This window comes from Balaenoptera borealis, assembly GCF_965194805.1.
Source record: "Balaenoptera borealis genome assembly, chromosome: X".
In the NCBI taxonomy this organism is placed as follows: Eukaryota; Metazoa; Chordata; class Mammalia; order Artiodactyla; family Balaenopteridae; genus Balaenoptera; species Balaenoptera borealis.
This window is the reverse complement of record NC_138881.1, coordinates 112,472,298-112,495,132: the sequence shown is the minus strand read 5'-3', so window position 1 is coordinate 112,495,132 and position 22,835 is coordinate 112,472,298. Positions and strand designations below refer to the sequence as shown.

Below are 22,835 nucleotides of genomic sequence, written 5' to 3'. Positions count from 1 at the left end.
GGAGCAGCAGACTGTGGTGACAAGCGAGAACAGCACAAGAGGGCAAAGACCAGGACACCAGGGAACACTTAGATCAGGGTAGGGAAAAGAGTCAGGAAAGGAGTGGTCTCAAAGGGGTGGTATAGATCATGGAAATTAAGGTAAGAGAGTTTCCAGGAGGGCATCAAAGGAAAAAAAGAATAAAGATATGAATGTTCTAAATGTTTTGTGTCAATCTTTCTAGGAAGTGGCCTACAAATAGTTGGCTGCATTTCCAAGTTTCATGGAATGGAGTGACCTCAGTTATTAAATGCAGTAAAGGCTACCTAAATCTCCTACCTTGCCTCTTTCCCAGGGAGAAAGAAAACCTGTCAAGCCTTTTTCCTAAGCGACATACGTTTTCTTTAACCCCTCTTCCTGTACCCCCACCCCCAGCATACTGGATAGCTGCCCTAGGCTGTTTGGGCACATGGGATGAGCTGAAGTGCTTAAGAACAGCTCTTCTAAGGGAGGTCCGGAAAGACTGTTGTATTTGAGGATAATGCCAAAATTCCAGCTCTCTGATCTTCAAACTTTCAGACACTGCTTATCTTTTGTGCTTGCTCTCTAACCAAGAACATATGAGACCAGGGTCCAAAGAATTATTGTTTCCTGGTAATACTAAATCAATACTAAATATAGAACATAAGCCTATTGGGCTTAAGGATCAGGAACATTTGAAACTAAGCCTTTGTGTTAAGTTGTCTGGCTAACCTCTGAAGTGAAAGTAACACCAGTCTCCATGATTGCTGCAGTTCAAAGTTACAGAAAGAACTCTCTAGTGTAGTCATCCTGTTTTGTCGCCCCTCCTTAAAGACTTAATTATTTTATAAGCATATGAAAAAAAAAAGGAGGAGGAAGGAAACATGACCAAAGGTCAGGTTATTGGTAAAATATTTAAAAATTATTTTTGTGATATTATACATCTGACTTAAATCTTTTTAAGTAAAATAGTTGTTTGGCTAATGTCATAAATACCCAGTTAGCACAAAATGTGATTTTGAGAATTAGAAAAAAACTAACGGCATCATATGGCATCAATTCATCCTGACTACATTCAATTTATTCTTTATTTAGGAACTTTCTTGATAACCAAATATTCATGTTATTTTTACTCTTATTTCTTACTTTATTTTCAGACATGCAGGTAACTAACTGTTGCTTGAAATTCTTAAATGAAAAAAACGATTTTCTAGCAAATAAGCTAAAAGCATGATATGAATATCAAGTCAGTTTTTCTAGTTAGTCTTCGATTTTATTCATACAAGGACAAAACAACTAGTTGAAAAGGTCAAGTGATTCTATCTTATTTTTACATAATTGACCAGTTGTTAGAGTCATGATTTGGGGAGTAGGAACCATCAAGACAGATAAAGGTCATAGGAATTCTTCAACCAAACAGTACACAACCCCTTCAAGTACACTAAACTGAGCCATATTCGACCCTGGACACAAAGAGAAGCAGATCCATCTGGCAACAATGAACAGCTACGAGCAAGCTGTTACTTTTCAGAAAGCAGAAGGAAGAAAAATGATTCACCAATTACTACTGTTAATAATACATACAAAACAAAACCTTTTGACTTAATCTTTTCACAAATGAAATATAGTGTCCAGTTTCCCAAAGATAATTCATATTCCGCTTTGAGATATAGTCTATCTGGTCTTTACAACAAAATCAAAACCCCATAGAATTTTCTGTACAGCATGTATGATTTTATTTTATTTTTTAAAAAAGGTACCACACCTCTTCTCATTAAAAAGCACTTCTTTGGAGTAGCAGAGCAAGGAAGCTTAATCCCTACAGGTGGACTTTTAAATTGGTACAAATTTTCTGGATGGCAATTTTTATCAAAACTCTAAATGTACATACCCTTAACTTAGCAGTTCCACTTCTGGAAATTTAGCCTAAGAAATTACTTGCTTAAGAACATGAAGATGCACGTGAGACTGGACAGAACCATACTCTACAATGCCATGGAGCTGCTAAACAGCATGTGAGAAATCTAGTTGTGCTGGCACCTTGTAATGTTGTTCAAGTGAAAAAGACAAGGTGCAGAACTGTAGGTACAGCATGAGCCTATTTATGCTAAAAAAAAAAAAAAAGCATCTAAGTTGTATCTGTACACAAGCATTCGGCAGAATACACATCAAATACTGGGGAGTAGGCTTGTGGAAAAGGGGGGATTTTCACATTTGGCTTGATATATCTTATATTTTAATTTTGTACAATGACTACGTATGTTTTTAATTGAGGTAAAGTTCACATAACATAAAATTCACCTTTTTTTTTGGCCGCGCGGTGTGGCATGCAGTGGCAGCGCGGAACCTTAACCACTGGACCACCAGGGGATTCCCTAAAATTCACGCTTTTAAAGCATATAATTTATGGTTTTTAGTATAGTCACAAAGTTATATAACCATCACCACTATCTAATTTTCATCACCCCCAAAAGAAATTCCATGCCAGTTACTCTCATCCTCCCCTCCCCCCAGCTCCTGGCACCCACTAATCTGTATTCTGTCTCTTATGAATCTGCCTCTCCTGGACATTTCATATAAATGGAATCCTACAATATGTGACACTTTGTGCTGCCTTCTTAGCCCCTTCTTAGCTAGCTTCATCCATGTTGTAGCATGTATCAGTACTTCATTTCTTTTTATGGGTATATATATATGACTTTTATAAATAAAAAAATCTGGTGGTGGGGTGGTGGTGGTGGGATGAATTGGGAGATTGGGATTGACATGTATACACTAATATGTATAAAACAGATAACTAATGAGAACCTGCTGTATAAAAAATAAAATAAAATTCAAAAAAAATCTGTAAATAGCTGTGATTTTAAAGCTACTCAAACAGAAAAACCTTACCCTTTTGTACAAATGACTTTATAGAAAATCAACAGTCTAAATCCAATGTCCACATTAAAGTACAGTTTATTTCTATCTCCCTGCTCCTAACACTCCCTTGAATATCTACTCTCTAGGTCCCATTTAAAAGGTTGCCCCTTCATTCACACAGCAGATCTAGTTAGCTCTTTGCCCAGCTGTACCTTCCCTATCTCCCCACCGCTACCCTCACCCCCAACATAAAAACACATTTATAGCCTATAGAGGTATAGGCAAAGGTAGAATTTGGATGTTTATGGATCTGCTATCTTTTGACAAGGACCCAGGGCTGGTTGACTAACTTCAGTACACTGACCCCACGGACAACATGTCTGCTACAGTTTAACAAGGTAAAATACTGTCATTAACTTTCATGGTAACTGGTATTTTATAGCTTTCATCTTCTGAATAAAAATCAAGAATGCATTTTTGCCTTGTCCTTAATGTCCCAGTTACCTCATTATCTGAACAAGGCAAAATTATGTAACACTGGTTGATACATAAAGCAGCACTGTCTCAGGGACTGGGTTTTTCCCTTAAAAACATGGACTGGCCATTTGCTGGCCATAGAATTTTCATAGGAAATTCTAGCACGTTTATGCTTTGGAATGACCTCAGCAACTGCTGATGACTGCAGCTGAAAAAAGAAAACAAACAAAAAAACGCCCCAACCCCAAACCCCAGCTGTCAACGTTTCAATTAGGTAAAGAAAACCACATAATTCTCTTTATATTTTTAGGGGGTAATTAAAATGAAACTAAGTAATGGATTTTCAACACACACACACACACACACACACACACACACACACACATACACACACTCGCCAAGCATGTGTGTAGCAGTTGCAATAAAGCACACTCTCCTATAGTTCCAGCATTAATCAGAACCTCTTACTTGATTTCTTTTTCCTTTTGAGTAGGAATGCAGGAACCCAGGTTAGGAATTGTATGTATGGAATGAGCAAATTCTACCAATTAAAACTTTGATTTCTGCCCTGGATAGGACGACCTCAATGCATGAGCACTACTGCTAGAAGTAAGCTGTCCAGAGTAAAGGGAGTACATTTAAATCTTTAAGGTGGAATCCCTTTATGACAAGGATATTAATCCTGCACCCTTATTAGCAAGCAGATAAATTGTACTAGGAGTTTTGGTTTATTTTTAAAATCACCTTCTAACTAGGTTCCAGAGGACCCGATTTAAGTTGTAGGTATCTTTATCATGGAATGATAAAAGAACCAAGACGTAGTGCAGTTCTATCATACTTTTGCAAGATTGCTGATTCTCTCCCTGATAAAGCCTTATGTGTGAAACTTTGAACCAAACTCAAATTCACATTTTTCTCTCTCATACTTGTTTAACGACAAATTTATTAAACAAACTAGGTATTTCACCTTGAAATAAAAGCAAGACTAAAAGGAACACAGTACTACTGCTGTTACAAATAAGCTTCATCATACCCTTCCACAAAAAAGACATAAATACAAACATGAAAGTCATAATTCATTTATTGAATGAATAGTATATGCAAGAATACCAATAAAAGGAAACTAATACTACAAACTACAATTCTGAAAATAAAGCCAATATAACAGGAACAAAATATACATAACATGAGAGGAATGTTTGATTTTGACCCATAATGCATTCCTTATCTTTACAATTAATCTAAATGTCTGTTAGAACAAAACTGTATACCTTGGTCTAACTTTAGTGCTTTTTAAAAAAGCAACAACATTCTAGAACACTTTTCTTTTGCTTTGAGATATTTGAGTCACACATTTGTTCAAGTACATAGATTCTGATTCAACAGTAGATCTACATATCTTGTTATTCTCTTAATATCTTGAGTAGCATGTACTCCTGAGCAAGTACTATCTGAAATTCTAAAATTCATGATCCTTGAAATAAAATGTATTTCAGTTGTGGGTATTTAATAAACTGAGATGAAAGTAAAACTCACCCCTCCCATCCCCCCTCCCCCCAGGAACAAAGAGCTCTTATTAAAGTATAGAAACTCAAGTCTATCTTTCTACTCTAAAGAACATTTCTTACTAACATTTCTGGTAAGGCAATAAATGCTCCAGAATAATCTTCAATATACGCTTGCAAAGATTACACTGTTTAATATCGATAACGAAAACAAAACAAAAAAGGGAAAAAAGAAAAAAGGAGAAAAGACGCTTCAAAATTTCAAGCTAAAATACGCATAAAAGACAGTATTTTTTGAAATGATGTAAATGTTATATACTTATCAAATAATGTCATGCTTATTAAAACTACAGTTAAGGACTTAGGAGATGAACAGTAAATACACTGCTGAGGTCCATTTTTCTAAATAGTCATACCACGATGTAATTACTACCCAGAACATGATGATGCTACTCGGGAACATAAGTACTGTACAATTTTTACATTGTAAGGCACTTTTACTCAGCATGTGACGAAAACATGATAGAGAATCAAAATATTGGAGGTTTACAACCAAAGGTGATTTTTCATGTGACTTCAATTTACATTTCAATTTTTAATGAAAGACTATTTAGCCAATCACACCACAGTGAGAAAAATAGGTAGCCAGCCACTTATCTAGCCAACCAAATGGTAAAGTGCTATTCTGGTTGCTAGTGGCAGAGAAAGGGTTGAAGAAACCCACACAGTTTATTACATAACAAATTCATTAACTGACAGCTATTGTATTTGAAGTCCATTACATGATTATTGACTGGCCATTATTACCCCCGGCACCTTCCATTTTTCCTAAAAACATCATTACAGTAGTTGTCCAAAAATGAAGGTGCTCTATTATTCCATGGGTAAGTCTATGGCACACAATGTAAAAATGATCTAGACACAGTGATTCAAAGATTTAACATAATGGGTTTCAAGCTGCTGTAAGGAAATAAAGTACAGATCCTTTGGGAAAAGTCACATAGCTTGGTAAACAAACATCTAGATCTGTCGTTGCACTTCAAGTCATGGTGAATTTTGAAAATTCATCACATACACACACACAAAATCCAATGGTATATTTAGAGCAAAAGGAGAAAAACATATAGGGCAATCCACTACTAAAGCTAGTTTCCTTCTAAAAATAATAAAAGATGGTTAAAATAAAGCAATCATCGAGTCCCTTGATTTAAGTAAATGTGTGAATACACACTTGACAAATGTGACTTTAAGGGACTAGCAGTTAAAAAAAATCAGTCGTTAAGCACAGTGTAATTTTCCACCTGTTACATTTTTAAAATGCTTTTCCATAAGCTGAAGAATATCTCAATGTACAGTCAAGTTAACATGTTATTTCTTGTTGGCTAATTTGCTTTAATGTGGTAGGTTAACTAATAATTCAGAAATCAGAATCCCTACCCTTGATATTGAGGTGCTATGGTAATATTCGGCAGAACACAACTAAAATTTTTTGGTTTTGCCATAAAGAAATATATAAATGTGCTTCAGCAGGTAAGTGGAAGAAAATATCACTAGCTAGAAATGCCAGTGTGAAAATCCTTTCTAAAAAGCTGGGTTCTTAGGCTTTGAGGAACAATTCTGATGATCAATAAAACAACACTGAACCCTACCAGAAGAAAAATAGGGCACAGAAGCCTATTTTATAGATAAGCAAAGCAATGAATGAAAACATTAAAAATATTAAATAAAGTTTCTAAAATAGTGGTCACAAAATTAAAAATAAATACTGTTTTATGCAAAGACTGTTTTTTTTTTTTTTTTACTTCTACAGCACATGAGATCTCCTTACGTACTTTGGGCCAATATATGAAGTGTTCCACAACAACACGGCACTTGAGAGGAACGGGTTTCAGACACGGTGGCTGAAGTCCTTAGTAAATGGTAACGCTTTAAAGGTTAAAGAGGCTTAATTTGCTGTTGCCAAATGTTAGTTTAAACTTGAAAGGATCCAATCATTTTGCTAGAAGCTCTTTGTATGACATGAAAAGAGAAGAGGGTTACTGTCAAGAGAATTTTGCCATAAGCACTGGAGCTCAGAGCTTATAATCACCGGTTGCCTGAGTCCATGCTGGTCAGTGAGAACAACTTTAACAGGAACCAAATGAAAAGCTTTAGCACACTTCTTGGAAGAGATTTTTAGCATGTGCTGTCGAAGCCAAGAGAAAAAGAAGGTTCTCTTCATTTCTAGCCTCCATTACTTGAGTGTGGAAAAAAAATTCACAAATTCCCATGTGCTGCCACCAGAGGCGTGTTTGCACTGTAAAGTGAAATTTGCTTATGCTTTCCCTTGAGTATGAATCCACTAAACAAACTTAGACACTCTAAACAGTAGAACTTTGTTCAGTCCAGAAATATAGCTTACTTCATTTCAATGTCTGCTTTAACTGTTGACACTATACACAGGGTTAATAGTGTTTCAATTGCTTCCCAGAAACTGCAAACTACAGCTACGTAATATCAACATGTCAAACTCTGCCATCTAGTGAAGGCTCATAAAACAAACATGATGTTTTTAGGCAGTTCAATGAAGGATCTAAGAGTTGGGCAGTAAAAAGTTACAAACCCTTTTTGATTTTAGAAAACAGTGAAAAAAGAATAGTAGTTATGGATGTCTTATTCATTCCCAGTTTTCTAACTCTGTCCCATGAACCTGTTTAAAAGATGATAAAAAAATGTAAAATATGATGCTTGAGGGGAACACAATAATATAATGTTATTGAGGAGCAAGAATATCTTATTGGTTTGACATTACAACTACATTTATTGATAAAGTGGATAGCTTGTGTTTACTGTTACGAAATCAGCTAGTTAAAAGAAAAAAAACTATGCAAGCCTACACATCCTCAGCATTCTAGTAGCATGCTTAACTAAACATAATAGCATTAAAAAAAATCATACTGCACATTATTACCTCAATACGTATTTATCAGTGTGTATACTGTATCCTGACAACAGAGCCAACATAATTAACTTTCATACCTAGTTTCCATTAAGTTGCTGCTGAGTTAGTTGTTGCTGATCAATTTCTACTTTTCCCCGGCTTTTACTCTCTCGTTCCTCATCTTCTTCATCTCTCTCATCATTTCCACTATGATTTTTACAATATAGTCTACAATGATGAAAGATAAAAATCTCAAAATGTTTTGTCATTGTTGATGAGAATATATTTATGTCATTAGTGGATGAGGTCCATGCCCATTTAAAATCTGGGTTTCCTCATCCACACTAAAAAAACACCCCACAATTAGCTATAGGTCCATGTCTGTCTAAAAGATAGAAAGGAAAGCACTCTATTAATGAAATAATAAAAGTTCATCTGAAATAAAACCACATATGTCCAAATATAAGGCAATTCCTCACTTTGCCCAATGAGACTAAAAAAAGTTTTTGGCTAACATGAAAATATCAACTTTTAGGTATATATATGAAATAATGAAATTCTATAATGTTTCATATACATAATTTCAAAGCACATTTTAGGAAATAATATAAATTGTATATATGCTGCTGCTTTCTGCTCACATTTCATGAAACAATTTTACTCAAACTCCTCAAGTACCTTTCCATCATTAGTGTCCTGGCCTTTACTAGAACACCTTTATGAGTCACCTAACAGTTTTCCAGGTATTGCATTTAGCTATGTTTCTCATGATGTAGACTGGCTCCTTCAATTTCTTTTTTTTCCCATGACACTGACTTTCTGGGAAGAGTCAGACCATATGCCTCGTCAACTACACCACATTCTGGATTTATCTAACTGTGGTAATGTTTTCATTTTGTTTTTTTTTAAGAGTCTTTTTTACACTTTTTTTTTCATTTTTTGGCCGCTCTGCACGGCTTGTGCACGGCTTGCACGGCTTGTGGGATCTTAGTTCACTGACCAGGGACTGAACCCAGGCCACGGCAGTGAAAGTGCCGAGATCTAACCACTGGACCGCCAGGGAAGTCCCTGCGGTAATGTTTTATTTGGTTTTCTCTCACCCTTTATTTCCTGTAAACTAGAAACAAGGTCTAAGGGCTTGGTTAAGTTTAGGTTCAACTTTCCTTTGTTAGTCCAGGATACTTTGTAGGTAATCCTGCATACCTCAGGATGCATGCAATTTCAGAATGTCCTGCTATGAGTGGGCTGTTTTCACTTGCTTAAGGTGGTAGAAATGGCCAGATTTCTCTATCCTAAGGGTAAGTATTCCCTCTTTGAAATTAACAAACCATCTCTGGAGGGATACTTTGACATCACACTGTTCCGACAACCTTTTACTTGGGTATATACACTATATACTTGAAATTCACTGTTTTTAATGAAAATAGCAATGCAGGAGATTTTGAACAAAGGTTTAGGCCACTTTACTGTATACACAACAATATATTTTTTATAGTTAACCACCCCTACAATAATCAAAGAAGGGTGGGAGCTGATCTGAGCTCAGTTTTAGGTCAATTATACACAAGATGACAAGATGGAACAATGCTTAAAAAATGTTCAGTGGATGCCCTCTTGTGGTCAGCAACGGATAAAAGATGATCACATAGGAATTCATCTGCCACAAATGATGTAAGACTAGGTTTAACATGAAAAGTTTCTGACAAGTGAGTAGAATAAACGGTAGGGGTGGGGCTGGGGGGGGCAGCAATAACAACTGACTTCTGACCTAGTTTTGCTCATCATTTTTTATTCTTAAAACATTTTCAAAGAACTATGGAGAATTTCTACTCTTCAAACACTGCATGTTAGGAATCAGTTTTTAAATCATGAGCTCAAGTATCAAATATCACTTCTATATAGTGCACCTATGAAGTATCTTCCCCCAAATATAACCTGGATCTAATTAAGCCTTTGAGCCAACTTATAAATTACAGGATATACAGAGGGGTAGAGAAATAAGGTAAATGACATCAGGAAAAAGCAAATTGGTAAATCTAGAATATGGGACTTTTACAGGACAACTTATCAGGGTTCTTTAACAGGTAGGAGGAAAAGGCAAGGGTGGAGTGGGGACTGCTCTATATTGAGAGAGACTTAAGAGACATCCATTAAATGCAATGTAAGGACCTTGCATGTATTGAGGTTTGAACAAATCAAGTCTAAAAAGACATCTTCAAGACAATTGGGGAAATGCGAAAGTGAACCGGGTATAAGATGATACTAAGAACTTACTGTTAATTTTATAAGATGTGATGATAGCATAGTGATATTAAAGTATGTAAGGATAAAATGACAGGAGATCTGGGATTCTGCTTTAACATACCTCAGAAAGAAAAAAAATGTAGATGAAACAACCGTGGCAATAAGTTGGTACCTGCTGAGACTGGGGTTGTTATACTCTTCTATTTTTGTGGACTTTTAGAAATTTTTATAACAGAGTTTTATCTAAAAGGATGAGCCCTTTCTTGTTAGAACAAATTTTAATCTTTTTATGGTATTATTTTTCACTCAAGGACTATTTCCCATAGGCCTATTATGTGTCTTTCACCTGTCTGGACACCAAAGCCGCAGGTGCTGACCAGTCAAACAAGATCTCTGCTGTCACAGAACTTACTGTTTTATGGTAAAACAGAAATACAATAAAGACAATAAAACAGGATAAACAGATCACTATATAATCTTCCCTCGCCTTTTTAATATGAATATATTCAGGATCCAGAAAGGGCTGGTAAAGAAAGAAAGCAAGTCACATGTAGGAGGGAAGGAAGCCACTTCATTCAGAAATATTCCTCCTTGCATTTCCTCCCATTTGTCCATTCTTCTCTCCCCAAACTGCCTGCTTACGGACTCGTTTGAACTCCATGGTCTCTATGAAAAAATCTGGAATCCACTTCTAAGCAGATTTAAGAAACAAATTTCAATGTGAAAAAGTAAAAAGAGCATTTCAAATCATCATGGATCCCAGTCCAAATACTTTTGTTTAGAGATGATCACTGCAACATGGTTTTCTAACAGCTAAATAATAAAAGCCATCTAAATGTCTAAAAAGGGAACTGATTAAACAAACTAATACACCCATAACACTGGAATACTATGCAACCATTAAAATGGTGATGTACAACTGTTTAACATCACAGAAAAAAAATGCCTCTACTAAAGATATAGTAAGTGGAAAACAGGTTATAAAAGAGTATATATAAGAAAGTTTTGTTTTTATAAATATACACATATACACAATCACACAAATGTCTAGAAGAAAATATTCCAAAAGATTTAAAGTTATTATCTCTGGTGGTAGAATTAAAGTTGACATTTAGTTTTATTTTTCTTATCTACATTTTCCATCTTTTCCTGAAATGAAAACGGATAACTATTGTGAAAAGAATATATAAATAAAGTCAAAATTTAAACACAATAATTCTCCACATATCTGATTCTAAATATTTTAAGTGGGCCTGTTATTTTAAAATATTATTGGCTACTTTTAAAATAATGGATTGCTCATGAACCATATAAAGGAGAATATAAAATTGCCTCTTCTCCACCCCTATGCAACGAATGAGAGATGACAACTATTAAGTTTGCTGACTATGCTCCTAGAAAATTTTCTATGTATAAAAAAATACACATATCTTGTACATGTGTGTACACATGTACTTTTTATATGCTAAAATAGAATTATGCAACTTTTTCCCCTGACTCAATCATTGAAATACCTCTCCACAACTCTACACATGGGTCTACTTTATTCTTTAATTTCTGCATAGTATTCCACTAGATGCATGTATGTACTAAAATTTATTTACTAAGTCTCCTGATAGAATTCTGATTTGATTATTTTCTTTCTTTCCTTCTTTCTCGCTCCCCTTCCTTCCTTCCTTCCTCCCTTCCTTTCTTTCTCCCTCCCTCCCTCCCTGCCTTCCTTCCTTTCTTTCTCTCTTTCTCCCTCCCTCCCTCCCTCTCTCCCTCTTTCTTTCTTTGCTATTGTGGGTGAAAAGTTAAAAATCTTTTCCCATTCCACATGAGAATTTCACCTTTGGTTAACTCTTTAGCTCTCTTCCTCTAGCAACTTAACAAAAATTAGTGTGTCAACTATTTTACTAAGCTATGTTACCCCCCAGTTGGTAGACTGTATCTGGACTGGGAAAAATATGCATATTCTGATAAGAAGTCTTACCTTTGGTCCTCTTTCAGTGTGATGTAACCTGAAAATTATGTATGCCTATATGACTGTATTGTTAAGAGGTACTAACTCCAATGGGGTATGAGGCTTTTCCCCAATGTGGATCATATCTTATTGGACCTGAGCTGTACTGCTACAATGACTGCTGCAAGGACTCTCAGAGAAGACGAATATTTGATGCCACCCTGCTGGCAAGCTGTAGTTCCTGTCTATATCCTTCCTGAGTAGACTGATGCCATCTGGGGTAATCTTGTCAGTTTGAAGTATAGTTGAGTCTAAGAAGATGCCCTAGTGGGTGCTGCCACTATCACTAACGATAATGCGATGACACTTCTTGCACATATATCTCTGCACTGTTGTCTGCTCAATCCCTACAAGCAGACTAGTAGCAAAAGATATACATTATTTTAAGGTTTCCTTCTCCAATAATAAATTGCTCTCCTAAAAAGTTGTACCAATTTATTATATTCAACCTTAACATGGAATAAGAATGCCTGTGTCTCAAAAACCTAGCTAACAGTAGATAGTCTAAATCCTATTCATCTTTGCCAAAATTGGTAAGATCTTGTTTTAATTTGCATTTGCTTCATTACTAATAAGGTTGAACAGTTTTTCATGTGCTTATAACCCATGGCTATTTCTTCTATAAACTGCCTGTTCACATCCTTTACCCATTTTTTAAACTGGGTTGTGTTTTTCTTAATGATTTGGAGTTCTCTTTAGGTAGTCTAATTTTAATGTAGTCAAATAAAAGTTCTGAGTTCCCTATCATGCTTAGAAAGGCCACCTATACTCAAGATTGTTTTCTTTTCTTTTTCTTTGTTTTTAAATTTTTATTGGAGTATAGTTGACTTACAATGTTGTGTTAGTTTCAGGTGTACAGCAAAGTGAATCAGCTATACATACACATACGTATATCCAATCTTTTTTGGATTCTTTTCCCATATAGGTTATTAGAGAATACTGAGTAGAGTTCCCTGGGTCAAGACTGTTTTCTAAATGGAGAGCCAACTGTATAGATATCAGGTACTGAATTAATCCATTCTGTCTCCGCATATATAAAATGCTACCATAATTATTTATAAGATTCCAACAAAGGCACGGATCTATCGTCTGTGATCTTTAACACTGGGCCAGTATCACACTGTTTTAATTACTATATGATTGGCTTTGATATCTAACAGGGGATTTCTCCTCTCAACTGCATTAAAAATTTTCTTGGCTTCATGTGATAGACTAGTTGGCTACCCCAATATCTATCCCTCCCCACCCTCCGTAGTACTAAACCATATTTTGTTTGGGTAGCAATGTGTCCACTAAGAGTATATTTCCCAGCCTCCTTTGGACATGTGACTAAATTCTGGCAAATGAGATGCTGAGCAGACGCATGTATGGAACTTCCAGGAAGGCTGATTAAAGCCTGACTCAGCTGGAGCAACAGCTACTTTGTCCTTCCATCTTCCTTTGCCCCTGCTTCCTCCTGCTTCCTATGGAAGGAAGCCCAAGGAGGAGACAGCAGAAAGACGCCAATGGGGGCCAATGATAACACTGAAAAGCTGCCTACCACATCTGCACTGCTTTCCTCCGGACGTCTTTTAGGGGAGAAACAAACTTCTATCTTGTTTAAGCTTCTATTTCTTTTCCTGTTATGTAAGGTAACGATCATTACTAATAGACAATAATACCACATTTACTTTTTTAGATAAAAATGTCAAAAAGTTGGATTTCATTAAAATTGTATTAAGTATATAGATTAATTTGGGGGAGAATAGGTATCTTTCAAAGTTGAGTCTATCAAGGAACATAATATATTTCATCATTCATTGGGGTCCTATGTAAAATGCTATTTTTTAAAAAAGGTTCACCATTGGTGTATGTGTATGCACGTGTGTGTGCGTGTGTGTGTGTGTGTGTGTGTGTGTGTGTATGGTGGGATAGACATCTTTCCTTTACATTTTCTAAGTAGTTATTACTGGAATTGTTTTTAAAAATTCATCTCATATTCAGCAGCCTTACTGAGCTCTTATAAATTTTAATAAATTCAGAGTTGATTTCTTTGGATTTTCTTGGTAGACAGTAATATCAATAATATTGACAATTTTATTTTTCTCCTTCACAACATATACATTTTCCTTCCTTTTCTCGTTGCACAGGCTTAACCCTCCAGAAAAAGAGTGAAAGTAACGTTGGCAGTTGGCACCCTTGTCTTGTTCCTGATCTGAATGAAAGTGTATTGATATAGTGGTTCTCAATTAGAGATGAACCTGAGAATCACCTGCGGAGTCATCAAAATACATGGTCTGGGCCTCAACCCACTGAATTTAAATCTGAGGGTAGGGCCTAGGCATGAACATTTCTAAAGAGGGCCCTATCCACCTCCAGGCGATTCTGAGGCTCAGCTCTGGCTAAGAACCATGGTCCATTTACTTTAACACTAAATAAGCTGTTTGCCATTTCTGTCTCTCTTAACACTCTATTAAGACTCCTAGCTTACCACCAAGAGCACTCTTGCTACCTTACTTTATTTATTTATTTTTTTTTTTTTAAAAGGAATTCCTTTATTTTTATTATTTATTTATTTATTTATTTACTTTTGGCTGTGTTGGGTCTTCGTTTCTGTGCGAGGGCTTTCTCTAGTTGCGGCAAGTGGGGGCCACCCTTCATCGCACTGCGCGGGCCTCTCATTATCGCGGCCTCTCTTGTTGCAGAGCACAGGCTCCAGACGCGCAGGCTCAGTAGTTGTGGCTCACGGGCCTAGTTGCTCCGCGGCATGTGGGATCTTCCCAGACCAGGGCTCGAACCCGTGTCCCCTGCATTGGCAGGCAGATTCTCTGCCACTGCGCCACCAGGGAAGCCCTACCTTACTTTAAAATTCAGAAATGGATGTTGAATGGTATCAAATGTCTTTTCACTATCCACTAGGAAAGCACTAGGATTTTTCTTTATTAATTGTAACAGGTCTCATTTATATATTTCCTAATTTTGAATAATGTTTAAATTGTTAGACTACAGCCCTGGATTTGATTTTCTAATATTTTATTTCATATTTTGGTACATATATTTATAAAAGTTAAGACTGGTCTCTAGTTTTAAAATTTTTGTTGTTAAATGCTGTCTTTGTTAGGTTTGGTGTCACAGCTATGCACGTGCTACAGAACGAACCAAGAAGTTTTCCATTTTTTGCTATGTGCTGGACATCTTTAAATAACATTGGAATTATCTGTTCCTTCAAGGCTTGATAGAACTCACTTGAAAAACATGTGCCTTTATTATTAAGCAAAGTTTGGCCAATTTTATAATACAGCATTAGCACCTCATGCAATCACCCAAATGACTTGGTGACTGCTTACACAAACTGCTTTGTCCATGGAATAGTAGACCCTGACTGCTTACACAAACTGCTTTGTCCATGGAATAGTAGACCCTGAGTCACCGGTTTATTGCACGCTGGGAATGTGAGAGCAAGGAAGTGCTTTACAACTTGCAAAGGCAAACCAAATAAATATTCAGGGATCTCTACCAACTTATTCTCCATTCTATTAAACAAAGGGAACCATTGTAGATTCACATTGATAACACTAGCCCAACGCAGCACTGGTAAGTGGAGGGCCATAAAAAAGAGGGTAACATGTAATCCCAAATCTCCAAACTTTACTCTTTCATCAGTCTTCCAAGTGTATCTTTCAACTTCTGCCTTCACAACTACATCCTATTCTAAGTTACCCACAATTCTCACCTGGACCCTCAGCAGTAGCCTCCTACCACCCACCCCCTCATTTGCACCCTTGTTTCTCTCCCATCTTAGGGCCTTGCACACGCTGTTCTCTCTGCCTAGAACGCCTTCCCAATGCCCACATTCATTTCGCCCTTCATTTCTCTGCTCAAGCACTATTTCCTTGAGGAAATTCCTAAACACTGCCCCACTACAGACTAGTAGGTTAGCTCCTCCTTGTTACATGATCTCACAGCGCTTTGTAACAGATCTTTTATAGCACTTACGAAGTTTATGATTGTATATTTATGTGACCATTTAATTGATATATCTCTCTCCCACTAAACTGTAAGCTTTCATGAGGACACTGTCTCTGTCTGTTTTGATCACTATTGTATGCCCAGCTCCTAGCACAATGCCAGGCACATAGGAAGCATAAAAACACTGATTGAATGAATGCTAATCCAGGGATGTGTAGGCAGAGGAAAATGTCAATTGCAGTACTCATTTCTTATACAGAGTCCTTAGTATTCTACACTTGGCTAAACACCACCTAAGAAGAGTGAGCAAGTAAACTAACGTCATCTATTTAAGGGCAGTTACTTACTGACAAGTTTAGGAAAATGAACAATTGTTGTTCTCTTACTTGTAAATTCCTCGTGACATATTTTCAATGTATTTAGCTTTGTCTTGTACTCCACAGTGGTAATGGTAAGTCTTAACACAGGCTTTTATTTCACATCCAATAGTAGCACCGGGCTGACTGCAAAGTGTACATTTCTGTTTAAGGGAAGAGAAAGAATAATCATAAGCAGTATTTCAAAGTTTATGCAATCTTACTTCTTCTATTTTAGCTATTTCAGCCAAACAGTCCACGTTACAAAGAAAACAGCCAGTTTTTCTATTGAAAAAGAGTGCACTGAACTTATTGTATAGCATATATATTAAATAACGCTGCAATTTAAATCATACTTTGATAGACTTTGTAATATGTAGTCACCCCTGATGTTTCCATTATTTAACTCTACTAACCATCAGAGAGCTGACATCGAAACATAAAGGGAACACTCCTTAATACTGCCAAACACACACACACAAATATATTCTATATTTTAGTGGTTGGCTTCTTTTCCTCCCTGAGATCAGTTCCTTTCCTGTTATGACTGGGGGGAAGAATGAGAAGATAGGAAAGCAATGCCCCTCAGAGAGGGATTGCTACCAAGTAGGCAAAAGGGCACAAACAGACTAAAGGGGCTGACATCTTTTTAAGACTTAAGGTGATTGTTGGCAGAAGGGTTTGAGAGTCAAAGAAGTTTGAGAAATGCTAGTTTTCAACAGATTACTTGATTGCAGAACTTCTGACAGCCTTCCTCCGGGAAGGAGGGTATAGTAAACAGTTCCCAAGTTTATTGAACTCCAGATGCCCTTTTAACTTTGGAGCAGTGGGAGAGCATCCCGATGGACTGATTTCCTTTGGAGCACACTTGGGGAAATGCTAGGTTAGTGCTGACACTAAGATTCAACAGTGCAGAGGTAAATAAGTTGATCAAGAGAATGTGAATTGTTATCCTAGTCACCTATTTGACTTCAGCTGTATGACACAACATTGCGCTACATACGATGAAGTGATTTTTTCCCCTTTATTTTTTTTTAGTACTCCACATTCTGTTTTAAAGGAGTTTCATTTTTAGAAGAGTAATCAAAGTATCAAAAAACTGAACTGGATTTAAATGGAACAAATGACATCAATAATCTTTATACCTTCAAAAATGCAGTTCCACAAAAAAAAAGTCATTTCTAATGGATTCAGACAAAGATCAACAATGCCTGAAACCACTAGATGAAAGATCGAAGGGGAGCTTCACAACGGAGGGATCAACTCACCACCTGAATCCAAGGTCAGACATTATGACTTGTCTGATGTGATAAAAATATGGATGATATAGTCCCACCTGTGAAGTGTTCTTACCCCCCAAAATGTTGAAAATGAATCTAATCAAGCCTTTACATCTAACTTCCACTTTAAAAGAAAATCTGGCGGATCGGGGGACAAGTTAAATAGCATTGTGAAAAAGCAAACAGACAAATAAAACATGTGGGATATTCTACAGGACAATTAATTTGTTTTCTTCAACAAGTCAATGGCATACAACAAAACAAAAACAGAAACAACAAAGACAGGGAGGAGGGAGTGCCCTAGATTACTTAAGGGAAATATAACAACCAAATGTAATATGTGAACCTCCTCTGATTCACACAAACCAACTTAAAAAAGATAGTTTTGAGACAATTGGGGAAATACGAACTAGGTATTAAATAACACTGAAGACTCATTGTTAATTTATAAGGTGTAATGACATTGTGGTTAGGTAAGAAAATGTCCAACTTTTAAGAGATACATACTGAAATATGTAGAGGTGAAATGATATGAAGTCTCAGCTCTGCTTTAAAATACTTCAAGCAACAAGAATAAAAGGCATAGATGAAACGAGTGCCGCAAATTCTTGATAACTGATGAGTCAAGGTGATGGATAGACGTGTGTTACTAGTCTTTCTAATTTTGATGTTTGAAAATTTTCACAATAAAAAAATTTTTTAAATAAAGTCATTTCTAGAGACAACTGCTGTCTTAAAGAAAAGATTCTGCATTCCAATGACATTTTATAATATTCACAAACTGTAAAGGAGTAAGTCATCAAATAAAGATGCCATTATTTCTTAAAGCTATTTATTAGTAATTCAGTATGTTTAAAAACATGAGACTTAGGCACATTTTATAAAGGAAACTTTAAAGCTATGATAAACATATTAAGAGACATAACTATGTATGTGAACTTTAACAGAAGGCTCTGAAAAAATCTCCTTTTATTTAAAAAAAAAAGAACGAAATAACAGCATGGGGAGATTCTCAATGTTCTATTGGGGTCATGGAATTTTTCTTTAAGCGAGCTTAAACAATTTAACATTTTAAACTTAATAAGGTGTGTCATGTTCACATCTTCATTTATTTTACTAAAAGACTCTCAAATACCCTGAAATATAAATCTCAGTATAATTGTCTTAGGTAATGAAGTTACATAGAAAGAGGAATAACTTTCAGTAACATCAGCATCCTTCATTATATTACAAATAAGTCAAATATATACTTCACTTTAACATATGAACTACTTTATATTAAATTTTTTGATGACTGGATAAATTTGAGATGTGTTCTAAATTTAAAGCACAAAGTCAGAAGAGTAATGTTGCAAAGCATAAACATAAAAGCACAGACCATTCTTTTTCCTCGCTTAATCTCCTGAAGTACAGTTTTAATATCAAAATCTCCAAATTCTGCTCTTGATGTTGTTGTGAGCTGGACTGTGCCAGAAGAAAATAACTAGAAAAGAAAAATGCAGGAACATTTAATATTCAGAATCCTTGTGAGAAAAAGATTAAATAACATAAGAACAAATATGTTACATTATTTTAATATCCTGAGAAAGATGACTTTTCCTTAATAATCAAGTACTGACTCAAATATTTTTTAATCTATTCACGTCTGATTAAAATATAACCCAAAATAAGGACAATGGACTAAAACTAAGGTTGCCAGTGTGGAGCCAAGATTAAATGCTTCATTTAACAAGGAGAGTTCAGCAGTGTCACCCTGTCATCTCAACTATTTTACATTTCCACAGTTTCAAAAATAGTTTAAAATGACAAATTTCCATCATAGATGCAGATGAGAATCACCTAGAGATTTTTTTTTTCAAACTAGACATGTTTGGGATCTACTACAAGGGTACATATTATGGAAAAAGCTCCCCAGGTAAATTTGATATGCATCTCTGGTTAAGAACCTCTGATATGAATAATATAATTAAAAAAAATTTTTTTTTTGGCCATGCCACGTGGCTTGTGGGATCTTAGTTCCCCGACCAGGGATTGAACCCGGGCCCTCGGCAGTGAGAGCATGGACTCCTAACCACTGGACCACCAGGGAATTCCTTAAATAATATAATCTTTTAAAACCTAATCATAAATGGGATGAGTAATTCAATACAATCTAGTTCAAAAATGTTTACATATGCTATATGTCAGACCTGGATCTAAGGATGCAAAGATAAGATATAGTTCTTACCCTCAAGGAATTTAAGAGTCTATTGGGGAAAGAGGCTCATAAACGAATAACTGCAATATAGTATATGAAGTACAATAAGAAAGACTTTTACGAGGTTATAGTGGAGGCCAAACATAGCTTCCAAGACAAGTTTATAAAGCTGAAATTTTTACAGTTATGAAATCATTAATTATGGATTATCTGGAACATAGTAACTATAATTAGGATTACTTTAAATAGCACTAAATCATAAAGGCTGTATTTTTTAAAATCTAGAGTTTATGAAGATTTGGGATTATAGAACTTCCAGTGATAAAATAAATAAGTCATGGGGATATAATGTACAGCATAGGAAATAGAGTCAATAATATTGTAATAACTTTGTATGGTGACAGATGGTAAGTAGTCTTATCGTGGTGATCATTTTGTAATGTATAAAAATATCGAATCACTATGTTGTATACCTGAAACTAGTATAATATTGTAAGTCAATTATACTTTTAAAAAAAGATTTGAGATTATAGGACACACTATTCATAATTCTAAAACACTAATGCTGGGGAGGAAAGTTCTATATTTGGTTACTAGCTAAATGCTTTCCAAAACTTGAGTTTAAAAGCACATAAAAAGAACCATACTTACCATGCACTTATAATGTGCAGCTGCCTTCTTGGCATTAAATATATGCAGTTTTCCTCTTGCTTCATTTTCTTCCTCCCCTACATGACAAAATCCACATTTAGGCCTGGTGTCACTAGGGCTGCTTCTGTGTGGAGACCTATCTCTCTGCAAATGTAAAAGAAAATGAAAAACTTGAAAAAAAAAATCCATGAAAATATGCTATCAGTACCTCAAGCTTAGTTAACACTTCAAATGATTAACTTTACCTATCAACACAGTTCAGATGAAATATTCATGGTGCAACAAAAAGTAAGAATCCAACATTTTTCTACTTACATAGGAACTACTCTCCATTTCATCTGTTCCATGGGAGGATGTGGACCTGGTATCTTCTGACAGTCCTTTAAAATTAGTTTTCCGCGGCCTTCCTTTGCGACTTTTCTTTTTACTTTTAGGTGATGAGGGCTCCAGTTCGTGTTCGTTAAAACTTTCTTCTAGATCAGCTGCTTAAAAATGAACAAAAGCTTTACACGGACCAATCTTAAAATGAGCATTAGTTCATGGGTCCTTAGAACATATGTTTCTCCTTAGAATAAAATCACCTCAAGATATGGGGAGAAATGATCTGTGGTATGTTTGATATAGTGGCCTAACATTTCATATAAATGCAACAAAAATCAAGTACAAAGAAATAGTTTTACTATAATCACTGTAAAATTAATTATTTCCATCAAAGTTATAATTCTATGAAAATGAGTTTTGTGATCTTAACTGTGCACATAATTCAATAAGCATTTCCAAACTCTAATAAGGGAATTTTTTAGAATTAGATCTTGTATAATTTTTTTTTTACCATAGGTTTCAAAGAGGTTTACCTCACACTGTTGGTGAAATCAGAACAATTACCCAGAAAATAAACTTGCTATAACTTGGAAAGCTAAATGAAAATAAAGTAGGTGTATCTGTGCTGTCCAATATAGTAGCCACTGGCAACATGTGGCTTTTTAAAATTTAAGTCATTTATAATTAAATAAAATTAAACCTTCAGTTTCTCAGTCGCACTGACCACATTTCACGTGTTTATTAGTCACATGTGGCAAGCTGAGTCTCTACTGGACATCACAGATATAGAATGTTTCTATCATTACAGACAAGTTCTATTGGATAGCACTGCTCTAGATAGCTCTTTAAACTATCATGAAAATCAAAAGATCAAATTCAACAAGGAAGATATCTACAAATGAACTAACCAACTGATCAAGTAATTAAACAAATATTAAGTATAAAAGGAATTTCTAACATAAGTGGTAGAAAAGCTATGGTGCAGGTTGTCTGTGTATACGTTAATGGATTAAACAAAATTTATGTAGAAGTTTTAGAACTGTGCTTCCCAGTAATTTGAAAAGTATTTCTACCATTAATAGAGGTGCTTCATTTGGTTATTCACTAAAAATATTTATTGAGGGCCTACTGTATATAAGACAATGTACCTAGTGTTCCAAAAGGTATAAAAACCAAATATTCACTTGTCTTAGTGTCAAACTATAGAAAGTTTTAGGCATAGCTCTAATACCTACATTGTTTTTTCTTTTACCATAAATTATCGACTATAATTCCACAGACTAATTTCTCCATGAGAAAGCATATCAACTCCTCTTCTCAGATGCTGATCTTTCCTAATAAATACTTTAAAGGGTTTTTTTAAGCAATAAAGCACATTCATTATGATAAGGAAAGGGTAATTTAATCAGTATACTTGAATATATAAACTCCAGGAACTGAGAGCATTAGACCGCTTGCAAAACAGTTAATAAAAATTTATATCAATGTAACTTCACCTAACTGTGGTAGGATTTAAGGGAAGAAGCGGGGCGGGGGGAAGATAAAAGTGGATAGTGTTTTATAGGCAATAAGACAAATTCATGTGAATAACTCTCCCTGTGAAGACAGACAAGTCAATTAAAGATATATTCTGATCTTAACACTATAGCAAATTTCACATCAGAACATGCCACCTACTTTAAACATTCAATCTGACAATTTTTAAGACACAGAATTTCATTAAAGCTATTAGAATTACTTGCATGTGCCAAAAATTAAAATGAAAAATCATAACCAAATGTTCCAATCATCCTGATATATACTACAGCATATACATGATATACATAATATTCTGTTATTTACAATGAAAACAAACAATCACTAACACTATAACAACACTACACTGTTAAACACCTATAAAGAAATTACTTAACTGATTCCATTATCAGGCCAACATGGCTAGTTTTCCAGATGGCGTATTTGTCTATCCTAAATATGGAATCGTTCAGTATAAAATTTTAGGGGACTTTAACAGCAATAGTAAAAAAAAAAAAATCACAAAAGATTGACAGATTTAACTATATTAGACT

The 22,835-nt window shown here is 35.4% G+C and overlaps 1 protein-coding gene across 7 annotated transcripts in view; it reads right to left on the bottom strand.

The window, feature by feature from the left end:
- Positions 1 to 4,402: 4,402 nt before the first annotated feature.
- The window catches only part of PHF6 (PHD finger protein 6), a 54,395-nt gene continuing 35,962 nt past the window's right edge, over positions 4,403 to 22,835 (bottom strand). For 2 of the 7 annotated variants that reach the window (XM_082377950.1, XM_082377945.1), the window contains 6 exons: positions 20,761 to 20,930; positions 20,446 to 20,589; positions 18,976 to 19,080; positions 16,348 to 16,481; positions 7,863 to 7,992; positions 4,403 to 7,533 (listed from right to left, as the gene is read on the bottom strand). In XM_082377950.1, coding sequence (XP_082234076.1) covers positions 7,863 to 7,992; positions 16,348 to 16,481; positions 18,976 to 19,080; positions 20,446 to 20,589; positions 20,761 to 20,930 — 683 coding nt within the window. In that variant the 3' untranslated portion in view covers positions 4,403 to 7,533. Of the gene's footprint in view, positions 7,534 to 7,862; positions 7,993 to 16,347; positions 18,213 to 18,975; positions 19,081 to 20,445; positions 20,590 to 20,760; positions 20,931 to 22,835 lie in introns of those variants that run through there. The other 5 variants (XM_082377946.1, XM_082377947.1, XM_082377949.1 and 2 more) reach the window with 5 other exon arrangements.